This window comes from Sitophilus oryzae, unplaced genomic scaffold, assembly GCF_002938485.1.
Source record: "Sitophilus oryzae breed Bouriz unplaced genomic scaffold, Soryzae_2.0 scaffold_1974_pilon_pilon, whole genome shotgun sequence".
Lineage (NCBI taxonomy): Eukaryota > Metazoa > Arthropoda > Insecta > Coleoptera > Curculionidae > Sitophilus > Sitophilus oryzae.
Window position 1 is genome coordinate 94,107 of NW_022146695.1, and position 15,440 is coordinate 109,546.

General features: G+C 33.0%; 2 protein-coding genes across 2 annotated transcripts; both read left to right on the forward strand.

Annotated features, from left to right (window-relative positions):
• The first annotated feature begins 9,677 nt into the window (after positions 1-9,677).
• Positions 9,678-13,702, forward strand: LOC115883658. The gene is made up of 3 exons (XM_030902044.1): positions 9,678-9,951; positions 10,753-11,127; positions 12,519-13,702. Exons 1-3 carry the CDS (start codon positions 9,678-9,680, stop codon positions 13,700-13,702), a joined length of 1,833 nt encoding a protein of 610 aa, XP_030757904.1.
• A 41-nt stretch (positions 13,703-13,743) lies between these two features.
• Positions 13,744-14,466, forward strand: LOC115883659. The gene has a single exon (XM_030902045.1). It carries the CDS (start codon positions 13,744-13,746, stop codon positions 14,464-14,466), a length of 723 nt encoding a protein of 240 aa, XP_030757905.1.
• Positions 14,467-15,440: the final 974 nt, after the last annotated feature.

Sequence of the window (15,440 nt, forward strand, 5' to 3'; positions counted from 1 at the left end):
GCCGCTTAAAAAATGCCCAAATCGTATTTTTAATGATATTATTTAGAATATGATTCTATTTAGAATGTCATTTTATATCCTATACGGTAAAAAAATACCGAGGGTACCATTTAAATCAATAGTTGTTATCATTTCCGGTGAAATAGGTAGTGACCGAAAATAAATGAAAACGTCGATCAATCCTGATTTATGTCCTATACTAACATACCAAATCTCGTTTTTTATCTAAAAAATTAAAAAAGTTATAGAAGTGAACCACTTTTCAGAAACATCCAGTATATTTTTTTCTAAAGATGTAATGGTAAAATTTCATTTCCGGTGTCAAACTTTCTATTAAGTAGTAATTTTTAATTTCAGAATCCCATAATAATTCCTGTTTTTAATAAAAATAATCATAAAGGTCTTTATTAACAAAAATGAAATTATATGGACGAAGTCTAGCTACATATCTATTCACACTCAACCCACAATAAAATTAAAATTATAAAATCTTTTCTTTGTGTAAACAAATTAGTTGTAAATGTTTTTCACGATCCCACTCAATGACTGCGTCTCCCATTGTCGAATACTCGGTAAAAAATAAAAATCACAGATGGACGCCCGAAATTAAATGAGACCCTTGTAAGTGTTCGGTACTCCGTTCGCTCCTTTTGATTTACCGACACCCGTCGGAAGAAGAATGCTAGAGCGCGCTAGCATAGGCAGACGCACGCTCTGGCGTACAAGCTAGCAGTTCGGCGCTCCTTAATAGGCCTAGGCTAGCTATACTTGTTGGCTTTATTATTTATAAATCTACCTATCTCACAATTTTCACTCAGTCGCTGTTTAATTATATATGTTCGCGAACATTTTGTTCGAGTAGCTTGGACGCGGCTTTAGAAGTGCAACATAATCGAATCAAAAATAAAATTATGAATACATACATTTTAAACACAACAAAAAGCCACTTAGCGCCTATTTTTAGTATTGAAAATACTTCTGGCCGCGTTTATATGGGACCCATCTTCGAAAAAACGACATGCTCGAGCCAACATGGGTTCGATAACCTGCCTGTCAACACGTCGATAGTTTAGCCGGCGTTAGGAAAATGTAATAGGGCAAGGACATCTGAAGGCCGTGAAATGAGGTAGAGGTCGTAAATAAAATGATCCATAATGTTAAAATACGATCTGAAGTTTTAAAAAGTGTTGAAAATTAATTAAAATCTGTTAGGGTTTAAGATATTGGTGGGTACTTTTGAGTTTTAAGTCAAGTGTGTGGTGGGTGAGAGAAATATTATGTGATTTTTTATTCGATTGTATAAGCGTGAAGCCAATAGGGTGTGTGTTAAGTATTTCATGAATATTTCATTTTATTTTTGTTCGTCGACGATAGGTACGTGTTAAATAAAACAACCAAAAAATAAAAGTAAGAAGTGTTGCGTATGTTAAAATAAAACCGAAAAACCTGTGTATTGGAAAAATGAAAGTGTGTTTCAATTAGTGATAAAGAATTGCAAAAACAAGGGTTAATTCTTAATGCAGTGAAAAAAAAGGCACCTACTAGTGAAGTAATGCAGCTTTTTTCCTACCGTATATGTATACTTTATTAGAGTATAGTGCAGTGCGTTTTTTTATCGCGGGTCATGTTTTCTGATTTTACGTGCCAAATTTTCAGTCCCATCTTAAGCTTCTTCTATTGCAGTGATAGGGGCTTGAACATACAGGTTTAGGAAAACTACCATCTCAGCAAAAAAGATTTTTTGAAATTTTAAAATCTTCTTTTTTCAGAAAATTTATATTTTTCTTTACCCTGTAATTTGTTGCCTATTTATTTAAAAACATTTAGAGGCAACGTAATGTCTCTTTAGTCTATGTCAAAAATAATAATTTTGATTTTTGTCTATGGGACCTAATGTTATTGCTCTCTTCGTGACGGAAACTGATGGCAATTTCTATATATTTCTGGAACAATTACACTAATTATTATTATTTCGTTTGATTTAGTGATACAAATTAGTATGACATTAAGTTTCTGTACGTTCTAAAAACACAGGGTGTAAAAATGTATATACTTCTAACATGTGCTGAAGTGAGGAATATATCGCTTCCATAAAAACACATAAATTCGCTTAGTCAAACTTATTAAATTTACCTGTACATTATTTATTTTCGTTAAAGATGAAAATGTGAATGAGCAACAAATCCAAACACAACTAACCAATTATACAGAGTGTATAACAAAGTTGGAACGCATTGAATATCTGACGAATTACCCATCCGCACTTTAAAAAATTGATTCAAGTTCGGAAATGACGACGGATTGTGTGAGGGTAATATCCGCGACAAAGTACGACGTTACCAAGTCTACAGGAAGCCAGCGGCGCACAGAGGGCCAGCGACCCTATTTTTATGGAAAAATTATTTTGCTCATAGATATTATTTAGTATTATTTATTATGAATTAGTGTTAAAATCACAAAATCAATTCAAAAATATGAAAAAATTAACAATTATTAGCCCATAGGAAATGGTTTATACAGGGTGTTACAATATTAACGCACTTATGTAAAAATATATTTTCTGCAGATTCCAAAGCTAAAGGCACACCTTAACTAGTGTCCAAAAACGGCGAGCCTAGAAGCATCAAAAAAATGAGAAAAATTTTATTATACAGGGTGTCCCTAAAAAGTAAGAAAAAAGTAATCAACTTTTTATAAAACTAGTTTTTTTTTCTTTCTTATCATTTTTTAAGACTTTTGAGGCAATTGCTTAAAAATATGATAACAGCTACCTAATTTTATTTTTGTAATTATTTTGGAAATACAATATTTTTATCAACTTCTTACGTTGTAACTTATTGAAAATATATATTTTTTTATTTTTTTTATTAATATCTCTAAACTATCCAAATATATTTACATCTTATCTTGTGGGATTATGTAAAGTAATCAGAAAGGAAGCCAAAAAAATGCACACACAGAGTGTTCCTTTTAAAAAAAAAATCATCCCGGTCCACTCCATACTTTTTTGAGCTTCACCCTATAGAAGTTAAAAATTTTCCTTTGAAATACATCCCCTGCACATACTTTAGGTATGCATTTAACGCCCCCTCAAGTTTTTATATATTCTAGAGCTATAGATTCCCTGGACGCACTATTGCCGGACTGTGGGATCAGGGTCCACTTCAGAACAATACCACACAGGTGATGGCAGTTTGGGACATATTTTTTTTGCGCGACATAAAAGTATAAAGACCAATTTGCTTAATGACATGTATAAAAAAAATAAGATATTACTACATTTCTTTTTAAAAATCGTTCATAAATTTAAAAGTTTTTTTGAAAAATATAATTTAACAAAAACAACCTCTAATACAACGTTTTGCAAGGTTTTGCAACGTTTTGCACTCTCAAAATTGAAACTTTGCAACGTTTTGTTTTTGTTTCTTTTGTGGATGCTCCAAAGCCTACTTGTTGTAAATTGATAATAAGATTTTATAAAATAATAATAAGTATTTTTTTCGTGGATATATTTAATGTTTCTCAGTGCCACAGTGGCTCTTTGCCACCTCTCTATAGACCGAGGAATTTGTGTCAGATTTCTGTATCATTTATAGGTGCAGTGTCGGATATGCCTTTTTAGAGGATAGTATTATATTGCACAAAGTGGTGATACAGAGTAGCCCATGGCCAAGGCCCCTTCTAAAAAAATAAAAAACTATCTAAAAAATAAAAACTAACCTCTTCTTAAACTATAAATTGCTAAATATTAGGCTTTTTGCCGTATTACCCTTTATTTTGGAAACTCCCTAAAAATTCCTGTATCCGGGCCCCTGACATGCCGTACAGCTCTCCAGCAGACATGAATCAAAGTGTTGGTCATGTGATTGTTCTTCTCATATTAAAACTGATTCGTCATTGTTGTTCGAAAAAATGGAAAAATCTTGATAGATTTTATCTGGTTGTATTTTGTAATGAAATTCAAACTAAAAATCCTGACAAAAACCAGGTTAGGCATACCATTATGTGTGAACTTGTGTTTGAATAAAAATATTTCGCGTTTTTAAACTCAGGTTGCTGGTATTAGTTTTTGAGGAATTTTGATTTTGAATTTCATTAAAAAATCAAATTCCTTAAGCCTGATTATAATCGTATTAAATACATAATTTTCGAAAAATGAAGGATCGTTTGTTAATATGAAGAACAAATGATAAACTCTTGATTCATGCATTATTAACACAAGAATGTATGTATGTATTATTATCCCCTTAAAAAGCATACTGCCCTCAAATCGTGGCCCAAATCTGTCAACTGGGTCGGTCGGTCTGTTAGATGCACCATTTATTGCTTTAAATGTTAATGTTTGCGAATACTTTCTGAAAATTATGAAGTTTAAATTAAAAGCATGTTTAATAAAAAGTAGAGTTTTCCTCAGAACTAAATATCGAATAAAACCCGTGAGCGTTTCATACGCCAAAAACAAAGCGTTACTGTGATTCTCAAAAACTGTAGACCTGGCAACGTCAATCTCTTAATGGATCCGCCGTAATTTCGAACTTAATCTAACTACCTTTTAAAAAATTATATGAGCAATTCGTCAGATATTCGATGAGTTCAGACTTCTTGATATAAACAGTATATTATCACACATTACATAGAAAAAATTATTGTTTATAATAAAATCTGCAAAACTCAATACACACACCGAGTCCGTTTCTTGTTTAGATTAAGTGATTTGTGATAAGAAACAATTTAGCTTATATACCGAATTGCATAGTTGCATAGTACGGGCGTATTGCTATGTAGCCCGATTTATTTTACCTACTACAAGCAGGAATATAATTAAATTTTGATTACTAAAAATTAAAAAGTAAATGCTTATCGGAGATGTTATGTTAAACTCAATGCATCAAATTAGAAAACATCATTGTTTTAATTGAACACAAAGGTCGCTGCTTAAGTATTAATTTCAAATGGGGCTCAGCTGATTTAACCCATTTGCCCAAACTATAAGCCAAAGGTAAACTTTGCTATACGGTGATATTTAACCCAAATAAACTGTGGTGTTATGCAAGTCCATATTTCGGTGGTGTGCTTACTATAATAAACTGATTTATTTATTAAGCATAAGCGCTGACGGTCGGTGCTAGGTTAGACGTTATGGAAAACGGGATGGTGTATTCTTCTGAAATTTTGTCGTCATAGATTTTCCACGTGTTCTATCGATCTAAAATACTTTCTAGCATTGCGGACGTTGCCGCTTATATCAAAAGTCCTAGTGAAAACTATATGTAAAAAAAACCTCGTACCTTAGTGTGATGGAAGTTTGAGCTGAATAGTCATCATTGCGTTATTAAAATAGCTTTTTTCAGTTTCTTGTGTTTGACTAAAACATTGGCAACAACATTCTTTCTGCAGCAGCCTGTAACTATAGCGATATTGGTTACAAGAGTTTCCTTTATATAATACAAATACATATCCAACGACATTACTTTTTTAAAACAAAAAAAAATAAAATTTATTGAAGACAATTTCTACATTGTTAGCTTTGACTGAGTCACTGTTTGATTAAATAGTGACTGAGTAAAAAAGTAAGTAAATGTCGTTGGATATGTATATTAATATTTTATAAAGGAAATTTCTTTGTATTCCAATGTCATATGATGCTAGTTTTAAGGCCTTTTTGTGCAGAGGATGTTGTTTTTAAGCACTGACTCAGTCAAACTTACAAATTTTTAGTGAAGTTTATTAGCCTGTGTGGTGATTGCTTTACCCTTAGTTTTTTCTTTCACCCTGTCAGTCACGATCAAATCTCTGTTATTTTTTTGAAATGAACACTTGAGATATTGCATTTTTGGATTGTATGTAAATTGAGACATATTTCATGTATAATGTTCCTTATACCTAACTTCAACTGTTTTCCAGCTTAAAGATGAAATTCAGCGTTATGCTAGAATTTTACATATAATCCAAAAATGCAATAATATACAGGGTTTCATTTAAAAAATAAAGTTGTTAGGAATTTTTTATATAAGCGGCAACGTCGCAATGCTGAAAACAATTTAGAGTTGGCCATGTCTTCATAAAAAACGCCATCTTTTAAGCGATATAAGCTATAATATGTTTTTTTTTTTGAAAAATAGTTATAGCGAATTCTTATCATTTTTAAACAATTTCACTTAGTTAGCAATGGAAAGCTCAATCGTCTTTGCTCTCAGAAATGTCAAACACTCCCCCCATAATGAAATGTTAAAATCATTTATATCATAATTATTCTCTATAACTAACTATAACTATAACTCAGTAATTTTTCGAAAAAAACATATTATAGTTCATATCGCTAAAAATCTTAAAAAATAGCGCTCATGGTAACTATGGTTTCCATTTAAAAAATATATGTTTGTGTCATATGTCAAAAATGACAGGCTTTAGAAAAAATCGGAGAACACAATCTCATTCGGGATGTGATTATCTACAACTTTTATCTGAAAACTTTTTGTCTAAAATAGATTATAATGGAATTAGGGACAATTTTTAAAATAGCCAAAATTTGTTTTTTTCGAAATATCTAGTAAGCCATGAACTTTTTCGGAAATCTGAAAAGCGCATATTTATGACCCCACAAAACTGCAATCCTTTCCCCATTTAACTGACTCTCTATCTCCAGTAGCTTCCGATACCCATAGAGAACATCGTAGAAAACTCACCCTTGTATACCTGTTAATAAATTTCTTTTTTTGAATTTTGGGAATAAACCAAAATATTGATTGAAAAACGGTATCAAAAATATTTGTAATACTAAACAACCTGAAATACTTATAAATCTTCGAAGTAGGTATAGGATTTCAGATTATTTAAACACGTTTTTAATATGCCATCTAAAAAATTATGCGTACCGTGCTTTTTATTTTAACTCAGAACATAGGGTTTTTTAACACAGTGCACGTTATTTTATGCTAAGTGTACCATTTTTAAAGTGGAGCAGTCAATGAATGCATATTTTGAGGAATAGTATGCAAATCACTGCACAACAAATAATATTTTGTTTTAAAGTTGTTTTAGTATTGACTTTACTTGACGCGTTTATATGGGACCCATCTTTTGAAAAACGACATGCTCGGTGCCACACGAGTTCAATAACCTGCCTAATCAACTTGTCAACACGTAAGTCGATAGTTTAGCCAGCGTTGATCATCGAAGGACGTTTGAGGGCCGAAATGAGGTCTTATTAATTTATCAGTGTGTGTGTGGGCCAACTATTTTATGAATATGGATGTATGTCTGAGTCGGCGGATAAAGAAAGCCTATATTATTATAAAAAAGAATATGCGTCAAGGCATATGGGTTGTTAGGTACAGTTTGGCTATTTTAATCTAACTCTTTCCGTATGAGAAGCAAGGGGCAAATTATGTGAAATAGTGGAATTTGTGGAAAGTGGTTTTAGTGGAAAATTACGTGAAAGAGTGGAATCACATAAATAATAAATTTAGACTAATGCAATATTTTTTCTTGGCGCCTAGGATAGGTAAATGCATTAAAGGGAATAATTAATTAAATCATTAAGTTCCAAAACATAATAACTCGGATCTCATCGGATCTGCTGATACATTTTGCTAAAATTTAGGCTATTAGGACCTATATTTTTTATGATTATTATTTTTTTAATTAACAACTTGGCCAAAGAAAAAGCTTGCATGGTTTCCACCGCCAACAGGCGTAAAAACACATGAATCCAAGGCGTTGCCAAATATTTATTGGGATAAGATTTATCCTTTGAATATTGTTGTAAACAATAATTATCATTTAATTAGTGCTAACTTATCAAAGTTCACAACATGGCGAACTTTCAACAAAATCGGCCAACGGATCTATGGGATAAAAAAGGTCTATTAGAAAACATCTTGATCCCTGTATCTTTAAAATTAAACATTTCCGGACACATGTTTATATGAACTTTTTACCTTAAAACACTCAAAGAAGCACCTCCTGAAGTTTGGCCAGATACTTAATTAACACCCTGTATTTAAAAATGGCTAGCTAGTGATTTAGTAAGCTATGTTTATTTTAATGGGAAAAAAATTGTTGGATACTATCCCTTCCTCCCCTCCTTTACCCGAAAAACCTTAGTGGGTACGTAGCCGTAGTCGAATACGCAGCGTGACGAGAGAGAGACAAGATCGGCCGAGTACACAGTGTACACCTCCAAGCGCGCGCTATCCTCAAGTGTTTTGTTCAAGCAAAAATCGGTCATAAGTAATGAGTCCAGAACGGGGAATAAAGGTGAGTGCCACAGTCCTGATACATTAACTCACCCTAATGAACTGAGCCCCTTAATTCTCGCCCGTAACATTGGTCCTTCCGCCGCAGATCCCTTTCTGAACTACATACATATTTTACTTATACTCAATTAAATTGATTATCATAATTAATTTCTCAAAATTATCTAAATATCATTAATATTTTTGTAATATATTATTTTAAATATATTCAATAAAATAAATTCTCGAACAAAATCTATATTTATCTTCTCTTTAACGCAGTAAAAAAAGGTAGTACATTTTTTGTCACTGGTTCCACTGGCCAGGAATTTGCCACCGACCGATCGATTTTTAAATTGCCGTACCGGTGTTAAAAGCGATATCTAGCGCTGTTTCGCGATACTGGTCCGGATATTTCTTTTTCACGCTCAAATTTATCGATACGCATTTAGTCTCAACTCTACTCTGTTCTCTCTCTTAATAATTTAATTTTTAATTAATAAATAATAATTATTATTATACCTTAGTAAAAATAATAATTATTTTCTCATATCATATTTTATTGTAGAATATATCATTCTTACTCTCTCTCTCTCACACACACACGCACATACACTCTCCCAGTTAATTATTCTATTTCTCTCTTATTCTCTTAATTAATTACTCTCTCTCTCTCTCTCTCTCTCAGTTAATTATTATATTCTATAATATTTTGTTTTCTCACCTTATAAGGTGAAAATATAATAATTATTTTCTCATATAATATTCTATTGTAGAATATATCATTCTCTCTCTCTCTCTCAGTTAATTATTATATTCTATAATATTTTATTTTCTCACCTTATGGGGTGAAAATATAATAATTATTTTCTCATATAATATTCTATTTTAGAATATATCATTCTCTCTCTCTCAGTTAATTATTATTATATTCAATATTTTATTTTCTCACATTATAGCATTCCATTTCTCTCTTACGCTCTAATTAATTATTATACTCATTTTCGCTATGTCTGCAGACGCTCGCAAATTAAAAACACTTATAGCTCAACGCTCTGTAGAACTTACTAGAATTAAAGAACTTAAAAAATCCGCTGATCAAGCTCTTGAAGATCCAAATTTTCACCCTAACTTTAGATGTAGAGCAAAACACTTAGAAGATATTTATAAAACTTTTAATAAGATTCATAATAATATAATTTTATTAGTCTCCGCACAGGATAATGGCGATATTGATCCTCATGTCAAAATTCAAACTGAATTTAATGATTATTATTTTCACATTGAAGCATTATTCACAAATTTATTTCCGCAAACGAAATCGGAGCTGATACAACACAATTACAAAACACTACTGCTCAATGTTCAGTAAAACTTCCTAAAATTGAGGGGGTACCCCCATTTTGATGGTGAATTAAACATTGGCAAACATTTATCGATATGTTTGATTCTCTTATACACTGTAACTCGTCTCTTAGTGATATATCGAAATACAACTATCTAGTGAGTTTCTTACGAGGTCCTCCTTTAGCTTTGGTATCTAGTACTCCACTTGCCAATCAAAATTATAATATAGCATATCAAGCCTTAAAAAATAAGTACGATAAGAAACGTTTGATTGCAAAAGCTCACTGGCAGGCTCTAGAAAATATTAAGCCCATCTCTAACGAAAATAATCATGAAGCTCTAAGAAATATGATTGATATTTATACTCGTAATATTACAATTTTAAATAACTTGGGTTTTCCCACAGAGAGCTGGAGTTTTGTGCTATTTAATATGATTTATGATAGACTTCCAGAAATTTTGCAAACTAATTTTGAACTGGAATGTGGCTCTGTTTTATCACAAGATATGCTATACCTCAAATCATACGATACACTCATTGAATTTTTAGAAAAACAATGTTCAGCTAAAGATACAATCTCTCTAACTAAATCGTTTTCTCATTTTAATAAAAATAGTAATTATGACAAAACTAAAACGAAGTATTCACAAAAAAGTTATAAAAATAAACCTACCTCTTCCTTTGTTGTCAACACTCAGTTGAAACAAAATTTAACTTGTCAAGTTTGTAACAAGGATCATTTTATTTATAACTGTCCAGATTTTATTGCTTTTACTCCAAAACAGAGATATGATTTAATTAAATCCCGAAGTTGGTGCTCAAACTGTCTCGGCACTAGACATTCTTCTAAGAGTTGTAATTCTCGTTCCTCATGCCGAACTTGTGGCAAAAAACATCATTCGCTTTTACATTTCGAAGGTCAAATAACAACTCCTGTAAACGTTCCTCCATCCACTTCATCGCAAACTCTTCCAGTTCTGCAAGCAAGCAGCTCTATCTCAGAAGTTGTATCTACAAATTTATTTGCAAAACATAAGAATAAAGCTCTTCTTTCTACAGCATTAATCAATGTTCAAGATGCGTGGGGTAATTTTCATGTAATACGCGCTGTAATTGACAGTGGAAGTGAAAGTCACTTTATTTCAAAATCTTGTTTTAATAAATTAGGTTTATCTAAATTTTTCCTCCCCATCCAATTGTGTGGCATCGGGAAAAATATTTCCAAAGGTTCTCACGGTGTTAGATGCAACATTAAACCTATTGGAAAGTCTGATCCGATCTACTCCTTGGAGTTTATTATATTAAACGAAATTAGTGATAATTTACCGATTAATTCTCTTCCCGTTGAACAGTTCTCAAAGTTTTCTCAATTGCCCTTAGCTGATCCCAACTTTCACCTCTCTAAACCCGTAGATATACTTTTGGGTGCAGATATTTATGGTTTCTTGATAACAGGAAACAAACTCCTCTCAGATCCAGATCAACCCGTCGCTTTAGAAACTATATTTGGATGGATAATTACAGGAAGAGTTAAAACATCTAGTGTTTCACTCTCTGTAAACTCATACTTTCTTACCTCTTATGCTTCCTTGATCAATCACTTCAAAGCATTCTGGGGATAGAGGATCGTGTTCCACAACTCTCGACGCTTTCTTCAGATGAAAAGCTTGCCGAAGAACACTTTTTGTAAAACATTTTCACGCACTCTTTCTGGACGTTATAAAAGTATCTTTTACCATTTAAAAACTTTGGAACCGTCTTTGAAGGTTCTAGAGATGTCGCCCTTCGTAGATTTTTCTCGCTCGAAAAACGATTGCTTCGAAACCCCCAACTTTATTCTCAATATTCTAATTACATGCGTGAATATTTAGATTCTCAATATATGATTGCCGTGCAAAATCCTTCTCCCAACGCTTATTCTTATTATCTGCTTCATCATTGCGTAATCCGACCAGATAGTCTCACGACCAAACTTAGAGTTGTTTTTGATGCTTCCGCTCGAGATTACACAAATAAATCTTTGAATGACACTCTCTTAACTGGGCCAAAATTACAGTCAGATATTTTATCTATTTTGCTTCGATTTAGATCGCTTTTTATTGTATTTGCTAGCGATATTAAACAAATGTTTAGTCAAATTCTTGTTAATGAAAATCATACTTAATACCTAAAATTTTTATGGCGATTTTACCCTAATGAGCCCATTCAAGAATACAAACTTACTCGTGTTACTTTTGGTTTAAGCTGTAGCCCATTTTTAGCCATTCGAGTTATAAAACAAATTGCTTTAGAAAATTTAGTAAAATATCCCGAAGCATCAAAGATTTTAGATATGGAGACGTATGTCGATGATATTATATCTGGTTGCGATTCTCTTTCTCTTGCTATAAAAATTCAACGCGATCTCATTTTTATACTCAAACACAGCGGTTTTGAACTTAGAAAATGGACTTAGAATAGCTCAGATTTTCTTTCTCAGTTATCTCCAAATGAATGCAAAATGGATTCTTCTCTCTCTTTAAATTGAATTCTCTTTCTTCCTCTAAAGTTCTAACTGGAATCCCTCTACAGATGAATTTTTCTTTGATTCACCAGCGTTGTCCTTGACAAACAAAATCTGTAACAAACGCAATATTCTTTCACAACTCGCAAGCATATTCGATCCATTCTGTGGCATGTGAGTTCCTCTCACTCTTCACCTAAAACTGATTATACAAGATTTGTGGAAGTTAGGTATACATTGGGATGATCTGCTCCCAATAACATTGCTACTTCTTGGTATCAACTCGTTCAAGAATTACCTTGCATTTTCTCTCTCAAAGTTACTCGATATTTTCTCACTCTCAAATATTTATCCCTGGAAGTACATGGTTTTTGTGATGCCAGTGAAAAAGGCTATTGTGCAGTAATTTATTTCAGGATAATTCTTCCAGATAACTCTGTAAAAACAAATTATGTCTGCGCTAAAGGCAAAGTAGCTCCACTCAAAAAAATCTCAATTCCAAGACTGGAACTCTGTGCAGCCTTACTTCTGACCAGGTTAATTGATTTCGTTAGAACTTCTCTTACTAATAAACTTATTAATGTTAGTACGATTATATGGTCCTACTCGATGGTTGTTTTACATTGGCTTAGAAGTGAACCATATAAGTGGAACACCTTTGTGAGCAATCGAGTTTCCCAAATTCAAGAGAAATTACCTCCTTCTTGTTGGCGTCATGTAGTCTCCAAAGACAACCCCGCTGATCCAGGTTCTCGTGGTCTTCAACCTAGCGAGTTACTCGACAATGCCTTATGGTGGGCGGGACCTCCATGGCTAAGTCAACCGGAATCTTATTGGCCGCAATCACTTTTACTCTCCCCTGAAATTGAAGAAGAACAACGAAAAGTTATATTGACATGTACTTCACAGCCCTCATTGTTTGATACTCTCTTTGAAAAGTTCTCTTCTTTCTCTAAAATTATAAATATTGTCACGTTTTGCAGACGCTTTCTCTATAATACTCGACATTCTAAATCTCGTAAAACCTCTCCTCTCTCGAAATTTGAAATAAATGAAACTCTAGAATGTATTATTAAATGTGTTCAATCACAATATTATGCTAGGGAAATTCTCTTAATAAATAATTGCAAATCTCTACCTAAATACTTAAGAAAATTGACCCCCTTTATCGACACCAATGGAATTCTTAGAGTTGGTGGTCGCTTGCGCAATGCTTCTCTAAATTTCTCTCAAAAACATCCCGCACTCTTACCCAATAATCATAAATTTACTACTCTACTCATAGAATATACTCATAAACTCTATTTGCATCCCGGTCCCCAAACTCTTCACTATATTCTCGCTCAACAATACTGGATTGTTTCTGCTAGAAAAACAATTCGTAGTGTTCTCTTTAAATGTCCTCAATGCTTTCGCGCTAATCCAGTAATGCCTCAGCCTCCTATTATGGGAGATATTCCTGCTGTAAGACTTTCTCAAGTAAAACCTTTCTCTGAAGTTGGATGCGACTATGGTGGTCCATTCTCTTTATTAAGATATCGTGCACGAGGTGCTAAGTCCTGTAAAGCCTATATTTGCTTATTTGTGTGCATGGCCACAAAGCTTTGCACTTAGAACTGGTTTCCGACCTTTCCTCCGAGACTTTTCTGGGTGCAATGCGTCGATTCATTTCTCGTAGAGGTCGCTGCAATCATATTTATTCCGATTGTGGAACGAACTTTGTCGGAGCTTCTAGAGAACTGATTAATATGCTAAAATCCGCCGCTGAGCAAGAACAAATTTCCTGGCACTTCAATCCTCCAAGCGCGCCTCATTTTGGTGGCCTGTGGGAAGCAAGAATAAAGTCTGTAAAAACTCACATTAAAAGGGTCATTGGTGACCAATTGCTCACGTATGAGGAATTTTATACGCTACTGGTTCAAATAGAAGCAGTGCTTAATTCTCGTCCATTGTGTCCACAAAGCTCTGATCCTAATGATTTGTCAGTTCTTACTCCAGGACATTTTTTAACCCTAGAGCCGTTAAACGCCCCTCCGAAAGATGATCTTTCCGGGATAAAATTAAATCATCTCTCTCGCTGGCAGTTGATATCACGCTTGCACCAAAGCTTTTGGAGCCGATGGTCTAAAGAATACCTTCAAACACTTTTACAAAGAGCTAAATGGAATGACTCTACTATTCCAATAGAAATAAACTCGGTTGTTTTAATAAAGGATGATAATCTTATTCCGCTCAAATGGAGCATTGGAAGAGTCTTAGAGATTCACCCGGGCCATGATCGTGTTACACGCGTGGTTACTTTAAAAACAGCAAAAGGCATTCTTAAAAGACCAGTGACAAAGATATGTCCACTGCCGTACTGCAAATCTCATAATTAAAAATTTACTCTCTAAAAAAAACATAATCGCAAAAAAAACATAATCTCATTATAAACATAATTAACATCTCTTATTTAATTACTTTTCTATACTCTATAACAAATGTAAACTCTCTTAATATTTAATTAAATTACACTCATGCATTAACCCCAATAATGCATTTTTCTAAATTTCCTCTAAATTTAACTTCATAAATTTCACTCTTACTTTCTTTTAAGCATTTTTTCACTTTTTTTTTATTTTACTTTACTATTCTCAAACGAAAATGGAAAATATTTCATTTTGGTGGGCGGTATGTTGGATTCTATCCCTTCCTTCCATCCTTTACCCGAAAAACCTTAGTGGGTACGTAGCCGTAGTCGAATACGCAGAGTGACAAGATCGGCCGAGTACACAGTGTACACCTCCAAGCGCGCGCTATCCTCAAGTGTTTTGTTCAAGCAAAAAATCAACAGGTACGAGTCCAGAACGGGAATAAAGGTGAGTGCCCACAGTCCTGATACATTAACTCACCTTAATGAACTGAGCCCCTTAATTCTCGCCCGTAGCAAAAATACATCTCATAAAAAATAAACAAACTCATAATACAAATATTATACACTAATTAATTAATTTTAAATGTATTTAAATAGGCATTTTAATAATTGAAAAATGGCCAGGAGCACTTAAAATCACTTCATAGAATATACCAAATATGCAAAAGAAATCCAATAAAAAAACCATAAATGGCACATTAAAATCTGCATTATCTGAAATCAAACTATACCTAAACGGCTAATAAAATAATACTGACAAGACTAAATAAAAGTGACAAGACGCCGACATCGATAACGCCGATGAGCAGTTTTAAATAATTTATATTATTCCGAGTTATTATTACATACGTGTTTTACAATTATTGTAATGCATTCCTTCAAATAAATTTTAATTTAAGTATTGTTAATATAGTCATATTAATTATTATAGCCCGTATG

Coding starts and splice junctions, on each gene's coding strand:
- LOC115883659 (XM_030902045.1), top strand. CDS start 13,744: ATGCGTCGATTCATTTCTCGTAGAGGTCGCTGCAATCATATTTATTCC.
- LOC115883658 (XM_030902044.1), top strand. CDS start 9,678: ATGTTTGATTCTCTTATACACTGTAACTCGTCTCTTAGTGATATATCG. Junction 9,952..10,752: donor TATGATTGATATTTATACTC/GTAATATTACAA, acceptor TTAATAAATTAG/GTTTATCTAAATTTTTCCTC. Junction 11,128..12,518: donor AGGAAGAGTTAAAACATCTA/GTGTTTCACTCT, acceptor TAATTCTTCCAG/ATAACTCTGTAAAAACAAAT.